Source organism: Cnephaeus nilssonii (assembly GCF_951640355.1).
Source record: "Cnephaeus nilssonii genome assembly, chromosome: 2".
Lineage (NCBI taxonomy): Eukaryota > Metazoa > Chordata > Mammalia > Chiroptera > Vespertilionidae > Cnephaeus > Cnephaeus nilssonii.
The window spans coordinates 22,220,631-22,245,185 of NC_137073.1; the positions used below are offsets into that span (position 1 = coordinate 22,220,631).

The 24,555-nt window shown below is 45.2% G+C and overlaps 1 protein-coding gene across 5 annotated transcripts in view; it reads left to right on the forward strand.

Moving 5' to 3' along the window:
- Window positions 1–24,555, forward strand: part of CLEC16A (C-type lectin domain containing 16A) — a 223,008-nt gene that overhangs the window by 40,825 nt on the left and 157,628 nt on the right. For 3 of the 5 annotated variants that reach the window (XM_079785204.1, XM_079785206.1, XM_079785208.1), the window contains exon 10: window positions 12,865–13,096. In XM_079785204.1, the coding sequence (XP_079641330.1) occupies window positions 12,865–13,096 (232 nt within the window). The remainder of the gene's footprint in view (window positions 1–12,864; window positions 13,097–24,555) is intronic. The other 2 variants (XM_079785205.1, XM_079785207.1) reach the window with 1 other exon arrangement.

Below are 24,555 nucleotides of genomic sequence, written 5' to 3' on the forward strand. Positions count from 1 at the left end.
CTTTTGGTGTACTTGATGATGCTCCAGCCTACTGAGCCTCACTGGCTAGGGCTGCAGGGTTTCTTTTTAAATTGAAATTGATTGGCATGACCTTGTAAGAAATAATATCCTTTCCCTAGCTTTTCTCCATTGATAACATCTTGCAAAACTTTAAGTACCGCAAGCAGGATATTGACATTGAGACATGGGGTTTACCGTTTGAGCAAAAGCTAATTGCAGAAAGTTACTGGTGACTTCTCAGCTTCGGATACCCACTTTAGTCAAACCATCTAATCAAAGGGAGAATGTAGGAGATTTGTTCTTTTTCCCTATGGCCTCTGCTTGGGATGAAGTTTGTTCCTTCAGTGTGATAGAGGCACAGTGCTCATTGTGGTGGATTTCTGAACTGAAAATGAGATTTTTCTGAGCGTGGAATCAGTTGCCATCCCAAGTGAAAGTGTCAGCTTTCTACTTCCGGTTTTTGCCTTTCCCTTGGTGTGAAATCAAAGTTTGTTGTATTCTGATGACATTTGGGAAAAGTGGAGGTAAATCTCATTTATGACTTGTTTGACAATAGTCCTGGTAAGATTTACCTTCCTTCCCTCTGAGCAAGAACAGTCTCCTATTGTTTCCTGCCTAACTCGGATGTGGTTTGGTCATACTTGTTTTAAGTTTCTTGGTCTTTTTTAACCTACTTTCTCCTTCCCGTAATTTGTAGATAAGTTACTGGTATTGCTTCATTTTTACCAGCAGACCTTTCACAAAACCAAACCAAAATTGAAGAGAGAGAAGCAGAGGGAAGAGCAGAGTTATTTGAAAAGTCTGTAATTTAGGGTTAAATTTAAAATACATCGGCATGGTTAGATAAATGTCTAATTGAAATTCATCTGTGCATTAAAATACTATGGTTCCTGCTAAGGGATAATTTCTTGCTATAATTCTAATGCAGAACAGATAGTGTGTTTCTTGTTAGGGAAACAGAGTAAGAGAACACTAATTCTGAAACTGCTAACATCTCATTATTCTTGCAATATGAACATATAGATTAGATTATGGGATATGCCTCATGACCTATAGGTACTTTTTTTTTTTAAGTAGGGACTTTTTTCATCCTGGGTTTCTGTGGATAGATTCCTTAGTTCTTGTATTCATTAATTCATTCATTCTTCATCAGAGACTCAATGGTGCACAAAAACAAACAAACAAACAAACAAACAAAAAAACACGACCCCTGCCCTCACTGGGCTTCCTATCCCCCATGGGATGTCTTGGAGATGCCTGCATCACTTACGCCATCATGGGGCTTGCCAGAGAAGCTCAGTGGGCACTCACTGCAGGAATGAATGACTCAATGGGTGAACTGGTGATGGGGTCATAAGGGCCCTCGTGATGCTCTTAATGACTCTCAGAACAGAAATAGCCTCGGGGCCTAACCCTCACATGCCACCTTCTCTCTGCTCACAGGAAGGCTTTGGGGAAGGAGTGTGAGAGGGTTGCTGTCGGTGCTGTTCCACATTCCACCGTAAGAGGCAGTCTAGTGGAGTGGGTTCTGGAGCCAGACTCCCTGGGCACCTCAGATGCCAGCACCTCATTACGCTAGGTGATCCCTAGGGCAAGTTAGTCCACTTCTCCCAGCTTCAGTTTCCTCACCTCTGCAATTAGAATAACAAACATGGATTTTTAGAGAGGATTAAATGCAGCATAAAATGCTTATTCCAAAACCTGGCACACATCAAGACATACATATTAGATGTTATCATTATCATGATCTTCGTTTCTAAGGCTGCAGTACAACCCTGTGTCCCCTACTTGGGAACTTTCTTCTAGAAATGATTAACAAAGGCACACTCAGTGCACCCTTAGGGAGGTGCCTTATGACCAGACACAAAGGCATGGAGGGCCAAGTGTTAGCAACAATGACAACATGATGACAGCACTAATAGTAAACGTGGCCATTTAGTGGCAGTGGTCTGAGCCCTCAGTGTGCATATGATCTCTGGAAAGTACAAATACTTAACCAATTAATGTGCATTGGCTGGCTATGAATTCAGAAAGGCGAAGAATTCAGGCAAAATAGTCTTATTTGTCCCAAAATGAAGATGCTGACTGTCTGTAGACATCATTTCAACCAGTTGTGTTGGTCACCAGCTGACTCTCTGGGGATCCTAAGAGTTGAGCTTATACCTAGAATGTTAGCTGCCTGTTCTCTGCGTGACACCCATCCTTCCTGGGAGCTGGGCCCTCTGCTGGCAGAACACTTTGCCAGGGCATGGCCTGTGGAGCCGGCAGCTGAGAAAGTAGCAGCCTGGCTTCTCTGGCCTGTGTGTTTGCAGAAGCAGCATCAGGGCCTTGGGGCTGCGGCTTCAGGGCTCTCTCCTCACCAAGCTTGAGTCAGACGGCAGCAGAGCAGAATAGACCCCTGGATTGGAGTTCCCCCAAATCTTTCAGTGACCCTGACCTTACTCGTGAGCCCTAGTTAGTCAGTGCTGGTTCTGAAGGACAGACCTTCTTCTTCCTGAGAGTGTAATAGGCTTCAGGAAGACGGTTGGTTGTGAACACTGAAGGGGAAAAAAATAGGCTTCTATAAATCAAGGGCCTTACTTGCCACAGTTGCAAACATTGCCGCAAAAGAATTAGAATTCATGTGTATTCTCGCCTTTTGCAGGGGCCGTTGTGGTCTATCCATAATCCCTCAATGGAATTACAGCTCCCAGGCACCATTGTTGCCTGCAGAGGTATTGAGTGTGGCAGCTCTGGTTCACATGTAAAAGGATTTGACAGAATCAAAGAGAATCCCAGGTGCAGCATGTTCCACATATCAAGTAGGGCAGCGTTGTAGATAAGAGACCTCCTACAAACAGTCGCCTCTCCCTTCCTCCTGTGCAGAAAGTGGGGCTGGACAACTAATAAAAGTCCCATAGTATAGAGGTTCACGGAGGGACAGCCTTTATTTAGCCAGGGCTACAGGTGACTGGACCTGAGGGCCCAGGGATGCTGCTTCTGGTTCATTGAGCCAGAGAAGGGCCAGGGGTTCTCGGATGGAATGGTCACATCCTGGAGAAGCCAACAGGGAAAAACAGAGTGGGCGAAGTGGGGTGGGGGTGGAGAAGGTTCTGTGACTCAGACTCTAGCTGGCTTTTCTGTGTCTGCCTGGAAGCATGACACAGAATGGGCTAGGGTAGCCACAAGGCTGGAGAAGGATATGAGGTAGTATCATGCCCCCTGCTGAATGAGTCTGCACTGAGAGTGGTCTACATTGAGCCATTGGTGACTTCTTCCAGGTTTCTGCTAAAATCGAAAAATCCACGGTGAGGACAGAAAAATGAGGCATCCACCACTTCTGGTGTCTCTGCCCTGGGGCTTTGTCAGTTTTCATCAGCAGCCTGGCTCTTTGGGGCATTTGAGTTTTTTACTAGACTTTGAGTACCTTGAAGCCGGGTCAGCATTATTCATTTATCTAGTCAACTAATTATTGAGCATGTACCAGGCTGTCTTCTAGGCACAGGAGATAGACCAGGAACGAAAACAAAGACCCCTGTCCTCCGGGAGCATCTGTGGTAGTGGAAAGAGCGAGGGGAACAGTAACACTTTAGTAACAGCACATTAGCATGCGGGAGGAGCTCTAGAAAAGCGGCAGTGGTGAAGCAGAGAGAGGAGGGGCAGTGCTAGGATGCTGGGTGGGTGCAGTTCTCCCTAGGGTGGCCAGGCCAGGCCTCACTGAGAAGGTGACATTTGAGCAAAGACTTGAAGGAAGTGAGGGACCACATCATGTAGCTATCTGGAGGAAGAGCATTTCAGCCAGAAAGAACAGTCAGTGCAAAGACCAGGGCCTGGTGTGTTAGAGCAACAGAAAGGAGCAGACCGTTGAGGCAGAGCGAGTAGTAGGGAGGGGAATGAGGGTCCAAAGTATGTGGCACCTTGTTAGTCATTGGAGGACTTGGAAGTTTTTACTGGGAGAACATCATAACTTTTGTGTCCCCAGTGTTTAGCATGGTTCCTGTAGTAGATATCGATTGTCTTGAAATAACAATCTCATTGAGGGAATCAAGCACCTTGTCTCTAATGAGCCAAGGAAATGCAGTCTTGGCCAGTACAAAGTCCTCCGCCAGGAAACTTGATTTTGCTTGGGGTGCTTTGCCTGATAGGAGGCTGAGGGGCTGCACATGGGTCACTCCATTCACTTTTCTCTCTGGGTGCTCCTGCGATTTAGGGGAGTGGTGTGAGTCACTCATTGCCTGACTGACATTAGACATGGCAGGTGGGTAAAACGCATCCCAGGAGATGGTTAGTGGGGTTTCCCCAGTGAGTTCTGAGGCCCTGGCTGCCCCGAGTGACTGCCCACTGCCCACTCACCTCAGTGCTCATAATCTTACTTTAGGGACCTTCCTGGTAACCTCCAGCCAGGCATGGGGACAGATTCTCAAGAGCTTCATGAGCAAAGGGGAGAAAAAAGTACGTTAATTAACTCAAAACAGTATTATTCTGGGTGACACTTAAACTCTGGATGGGCCATTCCTTAGTAAGAGCAGTGCTCATCTGTTGAGCATTTACTGTGTGCCAGGCTGGTTAGCTTGCTCCCCTTTTCTCCCTCCCACAAGGATTTTTGGAGCACCCACACATTCCCTGCCTCAGGGAATACAGGATGAACAAGGTAGATGAGGTTCCTGTTCCAACATTCTGGTTGGAGGAAGCAATAAACAAATGTGTCAACACAGATTTAAGATTGGATCTAGGAAGAAATAGAAAACAGGTTTGGTTGGAACCACAGAAGATCGCAAATAGCCACAGTAATCTTGAGGAAGAAGAGCAGAGGCTCATAATAATCCAGAGAGGGAGGTGGTGTTATCTCACATTCTGCATGAGGAAGCCAACATCCCCAGAGGTTAAGAGATCATTAGTTGCAGGGATTACAGGTGTCCAGCCCCAAATCTTCATGCCCTTTCTATTTTGTGTCCTATGTCACCATCTACAGTGATAGTCACTTCCAATTTAGCATGAGATGTAGGGTTGTAGACCAAATGTTTTGGGTACCTGAGAGTCACCAATATTTCACAGTCCATTATCTCTTTTTAGAGAACAAGACAAGGAAATACCGAATAAGTGCTTGGTATGTCATTGTTTAATGAAAGAGTACATTTTATTTTGCATGAGGGTTGAACATGCCTCTTCAGTCATAAATATCTTGCAGTTAATTAGCTCTTGATTGAATGCCCGATGTGGCATTGAGGAGAACAGAGACGATGACCTTGAGTCGGACAGGCTAGCGGGATGAGGCTGGTCTCTTGCAGACCCAGCAGCACCTCAGAGGTTGCTTTCTAGGAAGTCACAGCACCGTCTTGATGTTACCTGATTTCTCACAAGGAGTGCTGAGCGAGTGTGTAGTGCGAGTCTCCTGAGCTCTAAGATTCTTTTGATTCCAGATAAATGGACATTTCTTTGGTTTATGCCTCTGCTGCTACAATGCTCCCTGATAATTGGCCAATTCATGGAAAAGAATGCCATGCTCCTCTTGTTAATGGAAGTGGCCTGTTACCTCTTCATGTTTTCCCCCTCGCTGCGTTTTATTTTCCCCATTAAATTTGGCAGCGTTGCCCAGACGCCTCGCTGATGTGGTTGCGATTGTGCATTCTGGACACGCGCTTGGGCTTTGGTTCAGCAGCCCCACATTACTCAGGGTTTGGCATGTAGCACTCCCACCCATACATCACGCTGGAGTTTATTCTGTCTGATGTGTGCTTGCTGATCACCTCATTCTGGAATGAGAAGAGGCTCACTCTGCTGCAATTATCAGCCCATTTCCTTCTGAGCCAGTTGCAAAGCCATGTTGCAGTGCCGTTGGTTACGTTTGGTGTAAACCTGGATCACCGTGACCCCCATGACATTGGAAGCTCTGTGTATATGAGACAAAAACGGAAAACAGTTATACATTGTGGTCGGCCATAATGATAGTTAGGTCAGCGGACCACCTAATGAGTGGTACGTAAACTGTCTCTGAGCTCTGGCTGCCTGCTCCTCTGATTTGTGTGACCTAGTGTCATGCCTTTGGGGGCTGGCCCACCCTGGGAAGCTCAGCAAGTGCTTGTTGCAGGGGATGAATGTTTGAGCAGTGCAACAGAAGGTTTGAACACAGGGCGCCTAAAGCTGCACTTCCTGGGTTCTAATCCTGACTGTGCTCTCACTAGCTGGTGACCCGGGCTGACAAGTCCCACGCTCTCTGCAGCTCCATGCCCCAATCAGTGAGTCAGTGTATGTGCTGGGCACATTTCAGATGCTCACTAGGTATTACTGATCATTGTTATTACAAAAAATAACAAGAAAGTGTGCTCCCTCTTGCCACCACACAGCAGCTCTAGATGGGGGAACGCTAATTGAGGCCCTTTTGATGCACATGGAAACTGAGGCCCATAGAGGAGAAGGTAGTGAGCAGCACAGCCAGGACTCAAATCAGGTGAGTGGGGCACAAAGCCCAGGCTCCAGCTTCCGAGTCCCTGACAATCCCATGCCGTGTGTGCTGTACACCCCACCAGTCCCAGCCCCAAGGCTGGAGATTGGGAAGGTTGGCCAGTGCCCGGGAGCACTTGGGGAGTCTAGGCTGCTAACAAACCAGAAAGCCGGTGAAGAGTAAGTTGGTAGGGAGTCAAGTTTAAAACAGAGAGTGTGATTGTTTTTTAAAGGTTAGCCCTCCCCTCCATGTCTTCCATCCTAGTGATCTGTTTGCCAAGGGTGGAAGGTAAATGACTATTTCTAGTGTGCCCCTTTGCGGCAGGCAGTATGCCAGGCATTTTTGCATTCAGGATCTCATTTCAGCCTCATGGCAGCATGCGATGGAGTTGCTCTTGTCCCTGTTTTACACATGAGGAAAGTGAGGCTGATTTGATCAGGATCACTTGGCCAGTAAGCAGGTCTGAGGTCTAGTCTCAGATCTGCCCTTATGTTGGGCATTTTTTTGTTAGTCAATATGGCTGCCTCTTTTCTTAGGGGAAAACCTTTCTCTTAGTTCTAATCCCTTAGCAGAGCTGTTTGAACAAAAAGGTTTTCGTTGCTTCCTCAGAAGATGAGTGAGCCAAGCCTGGGAGAGCCTGGAAGGTGAGCTTCCTTCCCATCATCATTGTGGCCACTCCTATAGATCCAAACGGGATTCCGGGGCCATGTCACCTGTCCTTTCCCTTACTGCCCCCTCTAGCTACCAGTCTCTTTTTCCCTCCTTCTCTCTCCACTGCACCACTGAGTAGGCACAAGGAAACCCACCCAGCACTATCTGCCAGGTGCTGAGGCAGGAGCACCCCAACATCACGTCCCAGGCCATGTGCAACATGAGCTCCTTCACGAACAGCTGGCTGGAGAGGCTGCCCAGCTGGCCCAGCACCGCCTCCTGACTTCCCATGTGCATGCTGCCATCTGGGGAGCTGGCCAAGCACATTGTGTCCCAGGATATGGCAGCTGTCACCAAGCATACCCGTTCCAGGTGACTGACCTAGACAAATACAGGCTGGAGCTCTGAGCTGTCCTTCCTTGCATTCTCTTCTGTTCCCGAGTGTTCTGGTGAACTGTTAATATGCAAGACTCCATCAGTCATTTCCTTCTCTGTGAAGCCCTTTTAACTGTCCCCTCTCCCCCTCCTTCCTGGCACAGTTCCTACTCCTTCCTTTGTGCCCCAATGACCTTTTTCGCCTAGTTTCCACCTGGGATGCACGACTCTTGGCTTCTTTGCTCTCAGCCCAGCACTTGGTATCTAGTCAGGGCTCCGTGAGTGGCTAGGTCCGTCCCCTGATGCCTGCAGTGAATCCAGCTTCCCAAGTTGTCTGATTGGCTCCTAGCTTGTATTTAGGGCATTACGACAATCTGACTTTATTGAAAATCCTTTAGGTAAATGTTGTTGTTTTAATTGAGGGATAATATAAATAAAAGTGCAATATCTCATGTGTACTGCTTGATGGTGTTGTAATATGATCACATTTGTGTGTAATTCAGGTCAAGCTAGGAAATATTTCTGTCATCCATTCAGCTCCTTCTCGGTCTGTAACCAACACCTCCCCTCCCCCAGCTAATCACCATTCTGATTTCCAGAGGTGGCTTTATTATAAAGGCATTTTTAAAAATGGTGGTAAAATACATATAACAAATACCATTTATGATGGATTAGCCATTTTTAAGTATTCAGTTCAGTGGCATTTAGGTACATTCCTTCAAGATATTTTTTACATTTAAATGGCACTGGTTATACTTTCTTGGGGTAAAACAACTGAATGAAACAGAAGCAACTAGAGTAGAAAGTGAAAGTTCCCCTAACATCAATATCATCCTCAGAAGGAACCGCTATTTTCAGTTTGTATATCCTTCTAGACTTTGCTTGGTGTAATGTCTTGCTGATATCTATCCACACAGGAAAACATGAGATATATGTACATGTTTTAAATCTATAATTTTGTTTAGAATCCTTGATTCACTGATTGTAACAAGCTTGATCACGTGCAGTCAGAGCAACTCCATCACCTGCTGTCACGGGGCTGAAATGAGATCCTGAATGCAAAAATGCCTTGTAGTGGCAGGCCCACGCCTAGTGGAGGGCGTTCTGTTTGACATCTGGGCATCAGCTGTGCTGCCTCTCCTCATTCACTCGGACACCGGGGCCATGCGTGCTTCCGTCCTTCCTCCTGACTCCTTGCTCCTGACCCCTCTTGCTGCCCTTGCAGGACCTGCTCTCAAATCCTGCAGCACCTGAAAGGCCTTAGTTATCTCTGACCTCTGGGAAGTCACCTCAAGTATTCAACTTTTAAGCGAGGACCAAAGCCTTAGGTTGACGGATGAAGGCTGGTGGAAGGCATCATTAACCAGCAGGCAGGGGCAGACACTTTAGGGAGCAGTTTAGCCCTTAGGCCACCCCTGAACATTGTTGGCCTTCAGCTGTCCCTGACCCCAGCAACCAGCCTAAATGCCAGCCAGAATCCAAGGCTTCCCTCCTGCACCCCCCAATTGGGTACTGGCCCAATCTGTGGTCAGCAAGCAGGGCCCAGGATCTCAACGCTCCTCCCACAGCTCAGGCTCCTGGTCCCTAGGAGGTGAGCCTTAGGTGAAACCCCACCTGCGGCCTCTGGGAAATACCTTACTTCAGAACATTTTTCTCTGAGGAGTGCGTGGTGTGCTTTCTTTATGTGAGGAAAATCCCAAGCCTTCTGATTTTTTACTTATAAATGGGCTTTGCCACTTTTGGTTAGTTTCATCACACCTGCTTTTCCTCTGTCGGAAGTTCAGCTCCTGAGGGTGTCGGGCAACTTTTTTCTTTCCTTCCTCCCTCTTTTTTTGTTCTCTCCTGCACTTTGGATACAGTATGGTACAGGCAGCCACGAATTCACTCAACAGCCCATCCCATCGAGGCCCTGCCCTGTTCCAGGCACCTGGTTTAGTGTTGAGAGCACAGTGGGAGTAGACTGGACCAGGACCCCTCCCCTAGGGCTTTCCATCTGTAACATCGGGGATTATCCAGTGCAACAAGGAGATTCCTGGGAGGCTGGCAGCCACAACATCTTGAACAGAGCAGCAGGAATGACCTCGAATCTCTGCCTGTTTCACAGCCAAGCCCTATCAGCTTCTCCATGGTAACTGGCGGGAAAAATCAGGTTTTTACATTTTTAAAATTTTTTATTTTTAAAATATATTTTTATTGATTTCAGAGAGGAAGGGAGAGGGAAAGATAGAAACATCAATGATGAGAGAGAATCATTGATCGGCTGCCTCCTGCCCACCCCCTACTGGGGATTGAGCCTGAGACCCTGGCATGTGCCCTTGACTGGAATTGAATCTGGGACCCTTCAGTCCGTAGGACGACACTTTATCCACTGAGCCAAACTAGCTAGGGCAAAAAATTAGACTTTTTTAAATATAGAAGAGAAAGAGGGAAAATAATTCCATAATTCCAATATCCAGATGATCCTTGTTGAATTTTTTAAAAAGTTAATATGCATGCATGATTAGAAATTTCAAACCTAATGGAAAGGTACAGAAATGAAAAATGTAAGTGCACTTGTGTGGCTGGGCACACACAGTCCCGCCTCCTTCTTTCTTTCCTCAAAGATGAAATTTTAATATTTCTACATTCTTAACGCAGCTTTCCAAGAAAATTGTGTTTCCAACTGGAGCCTTTGAAAAGCTTTACCTGAAAGGGGCCCCACTGTGTCCCTTGTTCTTGCTTTTTTATCCTAGTGCTGTTTCTGTATCAGTCCATCACGCTACGGGCAGACCATAATTACCTAACCACTCCCTGTTGGTGGACATTTAGGTTATTTCCAGCAGTTTACTAGGTAGGTTACATCTTAAAGGTTTGAAATTTCCCCAGCAAGCATGCCTTTCCTTCTTCCACTCCCCAATACCCGGTCACCGAGAAAAGCAGATCCCTTTGGAAAGTTTTAAAATTCATTTTCATAGTTGATTTTTTTTTAAATGTAGGCAGGGAAAGGAAGGTAACTTATCATTCTTATGTTGGATGCTTACTGTATTGACAGGCTCTGAAAAGAACTTTATGTCCATGATTTCATTTAGTAATTTTAAGTAAGAACTACTTTCCTGATGTTTTAGACCAGGAACCTGAAGGTCAGAGAGGCCCCATAGCCAAAGTGGAGTTCAGCTACGGTTCACACAGCTTGGACCAGCCCTGGGCTTTGTGCACCGTCTCACTTCCCTGAGTTCTGTCCGTTGTTCTGTGCCTCTGCATCCACACAGAGCTCAGGGCGAATTTACTTCATCCATCCTTGTGAATTTCTGCTCGAAACTTCCAGCTGGGTGGTGCTTTGCTCCGTGTTTGGTCTTGGTTTTCTGTTTCTGAAAGCTTTGGTTATGTATGGCATGCTCTAACGTTCCCTGGGAGTAAGCAGTGATCAGAGGAAGCTGTCACTTCATCTCAGGGCCCTAACTTACCAGGTTCAGGTCCTTCATGAGAGAATGGGGGGCATCTGGGGCTGCATTCGATCACTCGGCATCCCAAGTGGGCTCTGATGGATGCTGTCTGTCAAGCGGTGCACGCTCACTCTGAATGCCCTGGGCTCTTGGTGGGTGGTGTCTCTAATTCGCTATCTGGGTTTCCTAGAATCATGTCTCAATTGATTTGTCATTTTTGTGGATGAATAATCCTAAGTGGGTAAATAAAAATTAATGTTTGTATTTGGATGCTAATTTAGCTTTCAATTACGTTTTGTTTTGAGTGTTATTGAAATTAATTTGTGTTCTTGAGCACATTCTACTTATTGGCAAGATACAGTGGCCCCCAGAATACAGCTGGTCGTTGTTGGGGGTAAATTCAGAAGATGGATAAACCATATCAAGATAATGGAAAAGTTTACTTGAAAACTTTCCTCTTTTTAAATGACAGAATGGTGTCTGAACATCATCCAGACCCTGGAAAGAGAAAAACACTTCCATGAGAATCCTGCCCCAAACAAATCAGGCTGTTTTCCTTTGTCTTTGCCCCTTTCTAGTCCTGGTCCATTTGCAGGCAAATACTTTTTAGGGAGTACTAAATGGAACGGAGTTTGAGCTCCAGGTGAAGCACTGTTATTTTAGGAAGAGCTTGGGGGTTGGGATTGGGCAAGCTTCTATTAAAATTCTGACTCTGCTGCTCAGTAGCTGTGTGACACTGGGCAAGTCACTTAACACTTCTGAGCCTCTATTTTCTCATCTATAAAGTGGGACTGATAATCCCTATATCTCCTGGTTGTTATAAGGACTGAGATAAACCATGTTTTCCAGAATTTGGGACATGAACCACTGGTGCCACAACAGGCCTTCATTTCTCTTAGAAGCCTTCTGACTTTCTAGGGAAAAGTTCTTTGGGGTAAACTTCCTTTGGGTATGAGCTTTAATGCCTCACTGATACCTGTTCCTCTCCTAAAGAAAGCCAACGTTTGGCTCATTCAGTTACCTTGCTGTTCTTTTCTGTTATTTTTATAATTTTTATAATAGCAAGGTACACTGGTGTTCTATTTCCTTTAGTGATACACTAATTTGTTTCTTTTAAAAAAAATTACACAGTCCTCGGGCTACGTCAGACTCGACGTACGTCATTGCGTGGTTACTTCGCCATCTCCCATTTATTTATATAAAAAAAAAAGTTCCGTCATTTCGACATATGTACATATATGCTTTATTTATTATTATTATTTATTTACCACAAGTAAAGGTCAGGAATTGTTATCTTTCTTTTAATTTCTTTTTTTACTGTTTCACTTCATTACTGCTGTGTATGTGCTTCATGTGAGTGACTTAGGTGCTTATATAGGTGGGTTCCTACTTACAGCGATTTCGCGTTATGTTGCGCTGTAGGAACGGATCTCTGACATAACCCGAGGACCTACTGTACTTAAATAAGAGTTAATAACAATAACAATGTGCTGTAGTTAGACAGATTGTGCAGGTGGCATGTGGGTTTGAATTCCAGTTCTTTCTCCTCCTGGCTGTGCAGCCTTGGGTGGGTCAGTTAACGTCTCTGGCCCTCAGTTTCCTTGTCTGTAAAATGAGGATAACAATAGTACTACCTCATGGGGTTGTAACGTTTAAATGAGGTAATATCGTCAGAGCCCTTAGAACACATCTGGCACGTACAAAATACCATAGTGTTCGCAGAAGTTTTTAATGCAAATGAGTGACCTTTGGGAACATTGGAAATGGTGTTGGTGAAGTGCGGCTTCCAACTTAGCACCGTGGAATGCTAGCTGGTGTTATTGTGTTGATTACTTAATAATGATGATATTAATAATAGTCATAAAAACAACTAGGAGGTAGCATTCGTTGTCTTGGAAATGAATTTCTTGGAGCAGACACTCTCAGAGAGCTTGATAGGTTCCAGTGAGACGCAAAGGTTCAAATCCGTCTGTTGTCTCGGTTCTACTTTTCTAGGCCAAGCCCAGCATTCGGTGCTTTATTAAACCCACCGAAACACTCGAGCGGTCCCTTGAAATGAACAAGCACAAGGGCAAGCGACGGGTGCAAAAGAGACCCAACTACAAAAACGTCGGGGAGGAAGAAGACGAGGAGAAAGGGCCCACCGAGGATGCCCAAGATGACGCCGAGAAGGCTAAAGGTACAGAGGGTGGTTCAAAAGGCATGAAGACGAGTGGGGAGAATGAAGGTGAGTGTGCCCATGAACTCTGCCCTGCTGCCTGCTGCGAGCCAGGCTGTCATTTGTGTCTGGTCCCCCCTGTGTGTCAGTGGGTGCTTCTCTTCATTCCTGACACCAGTGTACCTCACTCTAAACCAGTGATTTTCAACCGTTTTCATCTCATGGTACACTAATTACTAAAATTCTGCAGCACACCAATAAATATATTTTTTGCCCATCTGACCCCCACCCCCCCAAAAAAAACAGATGTAATATTTGATTCATCTACACTAGACAGCTATTTGTTGTGTTGGCTATTGTTATTTTTTTACTTGACAATCTAAGGGGAAAGAGGTCAGTGCCCCTGATTAGTCAGGTATTGCATGTTTTAAAAATTCTTGCAGCACTCCGTTTAAAAATTGCTGCTCTAAACAACCTAGCCAGTTGAAGGTAGATCTGGTATAAGGCCTGCCCTCACTGGATGGGTAACCTGGAGCAGGGTTCTTTTTTCTTTTTTTTTTTACATTTTATTTATTTTTAGAGAGAGAAGAAGGGAAAGGAAGAGAGAGATAGAAACATCAATGAGAGAGAAATATTGATCTACTGCCTCCTGCATGCCCCCTACTGGGGATCGAGCCTGCAACCCAGGCACATACCCTGATCGGGAATTGAACCAGTGACCTCTTGGTGCATGGGATGACACTCAACCAACTGAGCCACACCGGCTGGGCAGGGTTCTGTACCCTTAATCTACGTTTCAGTTTCCCCATCCGTAAAAAGAAGGTAACAAATAGCATTTACTTTTTCTACAAGAATTAAATGCGTTAATACATGTAACATGCACAGAACAGTGCTTGGCCCGTGTCATAAATATTTGCTGCTACTACTATTACTACTACTGTTGTTATCATCATCATTTTTATCATTATTGCTCTTCTTATTATTCATGATAACCTGGATTATTATTTTTGACAGAAGTCATTCTTCCTTACACTGCAGGAAGAAAAGTGGGGAGTGTTTAATGAACTTACATGCTTTTAATAAGATTTGTTTCTTGGAATCAAATAATGAAATATAATCCCTTGGATTCTTGCATTAAGTTTTTTTAAAGTTCCACGTGTTTAGAGTGAGGTACACTTGTGTTTGCTGCTTATGTGCTAAATAAGCAGAATAGTTCAGTCCTCTTTTTTTTGCCTTTGTCAGGAATGATTCTGTTTTATTTTTCACCTCCCTCTTATAGATGTTAAGACCTTCTTAATACAGAGAGCGTGGTCTGCTCTGTGATTAAGCAACTTTAAACTGTCCAGTTCCTTGTGTCATGGGCTGGGCACACAGCCAGCCACACAGATGGGGTCCCTGGCCACAGCCCTGGACATTCAGGGTGAAAAGGTGATGGGGTGGAAGTGGGCTGGGGGCTCTGGTTGCTAGAACTGAACCCCCACCGCACCCCCTAGGACAGGCTCGGGCTCTCAGCTGTGGTCTGCTGGGGGTGTGAAGAGTGGTTCTTAAGCCATCCTCCCGGGTCCTGGCCGAGCAGTGGCTGCTCCAAAGCCAGCTCTCTTAAGCCCATCTGCCTGGACTCTGTGAGCCCCCTAGTCCCAGGCATCTGAAGCTGGGAAACAGAGTGGCTCAGTAAATCAGTGACTGGGAACTCATTTGTTTGGGGAAGTTTACTGCAATTATCTAGCCAAAACCCGTCCCCACCCCTCACACCACTGGCCCCCTTGTGATTTTCTTGGCAGTTCTCAGTGAATGCCACGATCACATTTTGATAAGTATCTCCAAAACATTTCTCTGGTGCCACCTGGCCCTCTTTTTAAGGCTTAGAGTTCCAGTATGCTTTTATTTCTGTTCAAAGTGTGCAGTAAGCATTTCGGTTTAGAAATTCTCATTTGGCTCGGAAAATCTTTACCAACATAATATCGTTTCGGTGATGGGGCATGGAAGAGGGGCAAACACAAGGGAAGCCATACTTGTTTGCTTATTTGGATCATTCGGATTTTTTTTTTTAAACTTGGGAGCAAATTGTCAGCTTAAACACTAGATTTAGCTGTCCTGTAGCCACATCAGGGGGCAAGGGATGACTTTACCCCATTTTGTACTTTGTGTTCTCGTCAATTTTGTTTTGGAAAGATGCTACCCTCTTTCATTCCAGTCCTTTTAAGGGCTGCTCTCTAACCAGGGCTGGGCTGTGACTAAACGTGGTGTGGACAGGGCAGTCTTGGCCTCAAGCACACACCAAGTGAGTCAGCCTAGCGGCCCCATCCTCATGCACAGGCGCTTCAGTGGCTCTGCAGGCTGCAGTTCCAGCTTGCTGTTGCGCCGGGGTAAGGACTCCTGCACCCTGAGCCCACCTGCCCTGTGCAAGGGGCAAGGTGAGAATGCTCACCAGTTTCCAAAAACCTGTTTTCCAGGCAGTCACCTGGCCAGGTTGTGCCAGACAGGGCCCAGGAATTTCTCCAGAGGTTTTGCTTGTTCATGGTGCTGACTTCAGAGCTCAGTTGAGCATGGCTCTCAATGACCCCCTCAGCATTTTGGTACCTTCTTATTTTCTTGACCGTGGTGCATCCAGCTCACCGTAAATAAATACAATTTCCACAGGCCCGTCCATCAAACAGACATCTAATTAGGCAGCAGGAGTTGTATTCTGGGGCATTTTGAACCACATATTTGATCTCTTAGTTATTCTCATATTTGAAGGTGTGGCTGGTGGGTGTTCTCTTCCCTAGACTGTATTTGTGTTTGGATGAAACCACACAGCTGTTAATTCCTGTGACTTGGAAGGGCATCAGGCACATGTCCTCATTCAGTTTCAAGCCAGAGGACAGTAGATGGGGGAGGTGCCTGGGAGATGGGAGACCTGACTTACAGACTTACAGGTTTACTCTGGGCCTTGGATGGTCTTCTCAAGCTTGAGGCCTTTCTTTCCTTCTGGAAATTATGAGTATAGAAAATATGATTCATGTGACAATTTTTGTGTTGTTGTTGTTAATCCTCACCAAAGGATATTTTCTCCATTGCTCTTCAGAGAGAGTGGAAGGGAGGGAGGGAGGGAGGGAGGGAGGGAGGGAGGGGGGAGAGAGGGGAAGATAGAGAGAAAGAGAGAGAGAGAGACAAACATTGATGTAAGAGAGACACATCGACTGGTTGCCTCCCGCATGCGCCCCGACCAGTGGCAGGGAGCGAACCTGTGACCCTGGGCCAATGCTCTAACCACAGAGCAACACCAGCCAGGGGGACAACTTTTTAAATGAGGATATGTTGGTATTCTTGAGTTTGCAAGATTTAGAAATTCAACTCTGGTTGGCTTAAGCAAAAGGGGTGATTATGTTTATGTAATTGGGAGGCCCGGCAGGGCTGGACCCAAGTGCAGAGATGACCATTGGCAGCACCAGGCTCACATCCTGCCAACTTACCACCAAGTGGAGAGGGAGCTGCTTCTTCCCACTGGCTGCAGCTGAATCCTGGGGGCTGATGCCTGTAGGTGCTGATGGACCTGGCTTGCCCACCAGTGGAAAGGGATGTTCTGTGCTGATTGGCCAGGCCTGTGTCACGTGTCTCCCTACAGTGACTCTTTCAGTAAAAATTAGGAGTGTTCATCAGAAGAAGGGGGCATAGATGCTGGGCCAGCACAAACAGCAGACCCTCCCCTAGAAAGTCATGGTATTCAGTGTCCTCATCCCCCGAGGGCCGTCTTCTCCCTTCCTGTTTTGAGGTGGATAGGTGGCTTTCCTCTCCAAATGATCTCTTCTCTAGCAAACATCTTGCATTGTCTCTGGATCTAGGTGCTTATTGACAGCCTGGTTGTAACAGACGGGCACAGGTGACTCTTCAATAAAGAGATGCTGACAGCAGTTTCCCCCTGCCTACCCTGCCATCCACATATTAGTAGTGAAATCTTTACTTTAAAAGGTGGCTTAAAGCACAGGAGTAGCTAAAACCGGTTTGGCTCAATGGATAGAGCGTCGGTCCCGGGTTCGATTCCCGTCAAGGGCATGTACCTTGGTTGCGGGCACATCCCCAGTAGGGGGCGTGCAGGAGGCAGCTGATCGATGTTTCTCTCTCATCGATGTTTCTAGCTCTCTATCCCTCTCCCTTCCTCTCTGTAAAAAATCAATAAAATATATTTTTTTAAAAAAAAAAAGCACAGGAGTAAAAAGGCATGTGGTTGCAAGTCACAATTTTGCCATGACCTGATTTGAATATGGCATTAACATGTGTGTCTTTTTTTTTTTCTTTCTATAAATGCATCACCCAAAATTCACACCTCCTCCACATTTAAGTCCAGACAAGGATGTTGTGTGAAATGAATGTGTTCCCTGGACCCTCCACTCCTATCCCCGGTTTGCAAAGAAATTTGCTCTGCCTCAGTGTGATGGGTGACTCATTCTGAAACCAAGAAAATCACAGGGCCCCTAAATTTTCAGAAGTTGAATACTGAAAGGAAGACGAGGGAGCCCTTGTCCCTGCAGCTGAAGGAGTGCTCACTCGGACGTGTGCTCATGTCTTAGCTTGCTCTGCAGTCTGAAAGGGCAGTAGTCTCTTTCCAAATTCACTTAGAGCAGTAACTTATGAACATGCCTGAGGCAAGAGAATGAATCATTTGAACTTCTTGTTTGAAAAATAGGATTTGGTTTCTGTTTCTTTGCCTATGGAAAATGTGGGCATTGATTTCACAGCCTGACCTTCAGAGCCTACCCTTGTCTTGGAATTCCAGCAAGGACCTGGCATGCAGGTGACAGCACTGACTTTGAACTTGCCCGCTCAGCTGGGACTTGAAGGGTGCCTGGGAACTTGCAGCTCCAACTTGCCTTTTTTTTTTTTTTTTTAAGTCTCTCCTAACATGAAGTGGAGTCTGGCCTCATTTCTGACTCCTCTTGTAAAGCCAGAGTCAACCCCAGATCCAGCAGTTTTCTGATTGGGGTGAGCCAGGGACTAGCTGTCAGGAGTTTAGGGTCTGTATCCCAGACCTGCGGGTCTGTTCCTGAGCAGCTATGTGACCCTGGGAAAGTCATCACCCTTTCTGTGCTTCTCTATCAATAGAGGGGGCTTCATAATGCCCTGTCCTCAGGGTATCAGAAATGAGAACATCAGTGCCTCAGCATTTAGCACGGGACACATGAGCACTGAATAGGAGGAACCCTGGTAGAAAGTAGAGTGAGGAGCTTGGAAGTGGCACTTGAGATTTAAGGGGGGACTTTGTTTGTGTGCACCTGGCAAGTTTCTGGGGGGCCCTTTCCCTTTTAATTTCTATAAGGAATAGTGAGATGGCTGGGTGTGTGTGTGTGTCTAGAGGGAGGAGAAGGACTGGTGGGCTGGACACGTCTCCAGTGGGCTTAATTAGTATAAGGAGAAGGACTGAGGTCAGTTTAGACAAATCCTCTGAAAAGCAACTTCCCAGAAAAACATTCTGAATTCAAGCTCGTGCTATTCAGTAAAATATAGAAAAACAAAACAAAACAAAAAAACAAAAATCAAGAAAAGGGGAGCCCTAAATACTCTGCACACACACACCCTGTTGTTGTCAGTTCCTATTTGCCTCTTGAAATTCTGCTCTAAAGCCAGCCAGTAGCATGCACTGCTTCCCTTATATCCTAGGTAACCAGCAAGAGCATCTTTCTCCTCCTTCCCTCAACCTTCTCTCAGAGGACTTCTTATTCTCCCCTCCCCCTCTGTTTGTTGTCTGTCCTTGCTGTGATTGCTGGAATGGAGAACATAGAGGGCATCGGAGAAAATCCTGGAATTTGTGGTCAAAGACTATTGGGAGGTCATGCCTGCCATTTCCCTGAAAAGTACTTCATTTACCAAATATTAATCAGATTAGAATGTACATCATCCCAGGCAAGTTGATGAATTGTTGCTGTTATTTTAAAAAATCAGAGTGTCAGAGTGTTGAGGAAGCGCATGGATTTGGCCAGTTGTCATAACGAGAGGTAGAAGTTGACATCCTTGCGTCCTCAGGCCTCTGTACATTCACACTGTTGTGCAACCGTCACCACCATCCAGCCCCAGAACTCTTCTCATCTTCCCAAATTGAAACTCTGTCCTCATTAAACAACTCCATTCTCCCTCCCCCAGCCCTCGGCAGCCACTGTTTCACTTTCTGTCTCTCTGAATTTGACTGCCCGAGGTTCCTCATAAAGGGAATCGTATGGTATTTCTCCTTTTGTGACTGTCTTCTTGCACTTAGCATAATGTCCTCGGGGTTCATCCAGATTGTAACAAGTGGCAGGATCTCCTTCCTATTTAAGATTGAACGATAGTCTGTTTTTTGGGATAGACCACATTTTGCTTATCCATCCGATGGACACTGGGTTGTCTTCACTTTTTGGCTCTCGTGAATACTGCTACGGGCATGGGTGTGCAAATCCTCTTCTACACTGGAGGCTTTGGGGGAAGTGATATTGTAGAAATGTTAGTGGCCGAGGAGGGCCTGGGCAGAGCCTGCTGAAGCCAGAGGAGCTGGAGATTTGGGTTTCTTCTCCCAGCATCACAGCCTCCAAGCATGTTCCTCCACTCCCAGAGGCTCAAGACTCTAGTAGTGTAATGGATTGCTGGAGCCTTCAAGATTATGCGCCATGGTGCCTGGCCCAGAAACAAATACCACACAGATGCTCATTTATACAGCGCAGCCAATGGGCAGTGCGGAAGAGGAGCCCACAGCAGCTGGGAGTGGGGCAGAGGCCCGTCACCTAAAAAAAGAAAAAGAAATTCCTCTGTGCCTCAGTTTCCCCTTCATTAAAATGCAGAGATTATGTTAGAACTGCGTTGTCCCAACTGTGGGGTATGGAGATTTGTTTTAGGGGGGACAGAGTGGGCCTTAAAGACTGGTGAGAGGGTTCTTGTTATGTGATGAGCTCCAGGGGATCCTGAGGTTTTCAGTGCCATGTCTTTCACACCTCTCTCCCATTCCTAAATCTCTCCTTTCCCATGTGCATAACCAGCCTAGGTACCTGGGTACCTTTTTTTTGTGTGTGTTAATCCTCAGTCGACAATATTTCCCCCCATTGATTCTTAGAGAAAGTGAAAGGGAGGGAGGAAGGGAGGAAGAGAGAGAGACGGAGGGAGGGAGGGAGGGAGAGAGGGAGGGAGGGAGGGAGGGAGGGAGGGAGGGAGGGAGGGAGGGAGGGGAGACAAGTCGATTGGTTGCCTCCTGCAAGCGTCCTGGCCAGGTCTAGGGATCGAACTTGCAACCCAGGTATGTGCCCTTGACTGGGAATCGAACCCTTGACCTTTTGTTGTGTGAGCCATTGTTGTAACCACTGAGGAATACCGGCCATGGCTGCCTGGGTACCTTTTTATTTATTCTTCATGTATATTACTTTCACAGTTGCTTTCTATTTTTATTGGTTTTATGCTTCCAATAGTATTGCAGACTTATAAAAAGTTAAAAATAGGATAAAGACCTCCCATTTGCCCTTTACCCAGTTTCACCTTTCAATATTATATACCCCATTTGCTTTCTTATTTGTGTTTTCTCTGTCTCTCTCTACACACATGCATGCATACACACACACACACACACACACACACACACTTGCTCACAAACATTTTCATCCTGCCCCTTCCCTTCTTAATTCCTCGGCGTGCATTTGCTAAGAATAGGGTTTGCTCTTTCATGACCACAGTACAGTTATCAGCTTCATACTAGTTTTCTACTGTCCATGTTCCAGTCTACCCACTGGCTCATTAACAATGTCCTATGTAGCCTATTTCCTTCCTCTAGTACAGAATTCAGTCTAGAACTAGGTCATGTCTTTCATCCTTGTGTCTCTTTAGCCTCCTCTACTCTGGAACATTTCCACAACCTTTCTTTCTCTTTTACAACATTGACCATTTTGAAGAGTACAGAACCTCCCCCTCCTTTTGTTTTAATAAAATGTTCCTCATTCTGTCTTTGATGTTTCTCTGTGATTAGGTTGAGGTTATGCATTCTTGATTGGAATATGTCATAGGTGACGTCATGTCTTTCTTGGGGTGTCAAATCTGCATGTCCTTCTGTCCCTCATGGGTGATGTTAATTTTGGTCACCTGCTTAAGGTATTGCCCAGTTTCTCCACCATTCAGTTACTTTATTTTTTCTCTGCAACTAGTCAGCAATCTTTGGGGAGACCCTATGATTATGTAGATATCCTATGCCTCATTAAAATTCCTCCTTAGACTTGGCATTCATTGATGATTCTTGCCTGATTCAGCCTTTACCAGGATGGGAGCAAACTGTTGTCTTTCCACCAACACCCTCTCCATGTTTAAAAGTCAGCCCTCAGCATTCCACTGTAAACAGGCTTCCTCTTTTCTTTCCATTTACTTACTTATTTCTCTATTCTTGGCATGGATTCATGGATTTCAGTTTTTTAATGGTTTATATTTCATTACTATATTTAATTAATTTGATCCTGAAATTGTCCCATATTTAGCCATTAGGAATCCTTTCAAGCTGGCTGCTATGTCCTTGTGATAAGCCCCCACCTTTTTTTCAAACACTCCTTATACTTTCTGGCATAACAAGGTATTCCAGGTTCATCTGTGTCTGCGCTGCCCATCCCTGGGATTAGGCATTTCTCTGAAAAGCTATGGTTCCGCTCAATGCTCAATGGTATTAGAAGCCAAGATCTGGACACTAGATGTGCTCATTTCTGCTGGGTTGTCTGGCTTTTTGGCCCTTTTAAGGGACAGAGCTAGAAAATATATGCATGTGTATGCACAAAATACACTCATTCATTTTGTGCACATATACATATTTTAGAGATCATAAGTTCATACCAATACCTCCAGTTCTGATCAATTCCCAGAGGGCTGTTTCCTGCCTTCCTCCATTTCAGATTTGTATCTCTACCTCCACAGTGAGAATTCTGGCTCCCAACAACACTACAAGATCAATAGGTCTTACTTTCTCAATCCTCTAAACACATCTAAAAAATTTTCAGAATTAAGTATTGTGTTTATAGAGTTAAGTATTGTTTATAAACTACTTGGATTAGTCTGTCCTCCTTCCTTTCTTTCCCCCTTCAGGGAGGTGTGATATTCATTTAAAATAAATTTGGGTATTTCAATTTTTTTTTCTGTTTAGGGTTTTCCCTTCACATTGTTTTAATTTTTTAAAATATATAGAATATTAACAAACTCAAAACTATGTCAAAAGGTATGTTTAAAAATGTGTCCCTCCCTCCCATATTCCTTTCATCCATTCCCCCCACCTCTTGTATATAAGCAACTTGACTGTTATCTGGAATATCTTTCCTGTGTTTCTTTTTGTAAAAAGAAGTGTGTATATGTATGTTTTCCCTTCTTTCTTACACACAGAATAGCACTTTGATCTCTTCAGTGAGCAGTATTTCCGGAACTCACTCCGTATCAGTTCACGGAGTTCTTCCTCATTTCTTTCTACAGCTGCACTGTGTACATGCACCATCGTTTATTCAGCCAGTCCTTATGCTTGGACATTTAGGTAGTTTCCAATATTTTGCAATTACAGATAATACTGCAGTGAATACCCTTGTGGGTGTGCATTTTCTTATTGCAGGAGGTGTATCTTCCAGATAAATTCCTGCAAGTGGGATTATTGAAGGGTAGAGTAGTTATTTAATTTCCTTTTTTTTTTAAAGTTTCTTTAAAAAAGTTTTTTTATTCATAAAATTTTTAAAATGTATTTAAGTAAACAAAGTGAGTTCGAACAAAGTGATTAAATAAATAGCAAACAGTACAGGTAAAACAGAGACATGGAAAATTGTAAAGGCAGGCAGATGACTGAAGTGTGAACAAACTGGGCAGGTTATTGTTACAGTTCTTTCAGACCCCCAAAAGAAACCTGGTTTGGGTGGGGGCTCATGGTTTTATAACAGAGGCTCAGATGGAGCCCCCTGGGAATTTGTCATCAGAGTCTGAGTTTTTAGTGACTATCAGTGGAAATCTGAGTTCACATGAGCCCACTGATCTGTTTTTCCCAGTGGCGGTAGCATGGCATGCACACCCTGGGAGGCATGATGCCAATTCAGGGGCGGGAGAAAGGGGGCAGAAGGCTAAGCAGAACCATGCCAGATGTCCTGGTGTGGCATAAAGAGGGGTTCACATTGACCCTGAATTACCAGGAAAAGTCAAATTCTATTTTAAAGATGGCTATAGAATTTATTTTATAGCAGTGAGAATCTGAGGAGACCCTCTCATGCCTTATGTAGCCTTTTGCATACAGGGAGTTGGCAGACACTAGGTAAGAATCACTAATTTTAAAAGTTGTTTGGATAAAATTGTTTAAAAGACACTGGGAAAAAACTCTTTTGACATTGGAAGAAGTGTTCTATATTCATCTAGAAAATTCATCTAAGTTAATCTAACAGCTTACTCCACAACTATGCTGGCTGAGTCAGGAGTATATGGGAGGGATAGCAGTGCAGCTGTCAGAACCAGGGCGACCCAGCCGAGGTTTGGACACCTTGTTCTATGTGGAGAGGCACTTGTGGGCCTGGTCCTGTACCAGGACGTGTCATAGGAGGTGAGGAGGGGGAGCAGTCCTGGCTTTCACTCTTACTTTTAGCTGTATTAAGAGTCACTGCTCTTCTGGGTTTCCGTTTCCTCAAATACAGTATCCAGGACCAAACCAGTGGTTTTCAGAATTCCACAAAGGAGCTTTAGGGGGCTCGGTGCACCGCTTGAGGGAACCTGTGGTTCAGAGACATTTGGGATCCACCACTTATTACCTGGAGCAGCTGTGCTCTCATCGGCTTACCGGGTGGTGTACCACAGGAAAGTGTCCAAAATTAATATCCTACTGCTTAACAAAGTTCGATGAGCACTGGGCTGGCTTATCTTTAACCCTCTCTCCTCTGCTCCAGAATTCTGATAGTGTCCAGGGAGGAGATTAGAAATTGAAAAGGACCAATTACATCACAGCAGGCTTTTTCTTCAGGCCCAGGAGCTAGGGCTTGGCCCCAGAACTTGAAGCTGAATTCCTGCCAGGACAGCCAGGCTGGGAGGAAGGGGAGCTTGCAGTAGGGCAGGAGGCAGGTCAAAGGTTACAGGCCAGAAACCAGAGTGGGAGGCTGGTGCTATAGGCTACCTTATAGTATTCAGATGTCCTTGCTGGCACACCCTATCAGTAAACAAAAACAAACAAATAGAGTCAAACTTCATTTCTCCACCAAATTGTTCATGGAAAAAATGTCTCTGTTGTGGAACAAAACTTCAATTTTCCACCTGACAACCCTTTCATGCTGATACCCCATCATGACAAAACTTGTCTCTCAGGCAACAAAGGAGAGAATGTTTTTGTTGCTGGGAAGTTGACAATTAGCACAATTTTAAAACATAATGAGGCCATCAAGATTGCTAATGTTGCTAAGGGTGTGAGAGTGCTCAGAAAAAAAAACAACAATCACTATTGAAGAGGTAGAAAAATCGTTGATTTAGATAAACGAAAAGCAGTTAGCTAGTGATAGCATTTCAGAGGAAAAGACATGAAAAAACAAAGATGTTGCATACCACCTCCTTAAAGA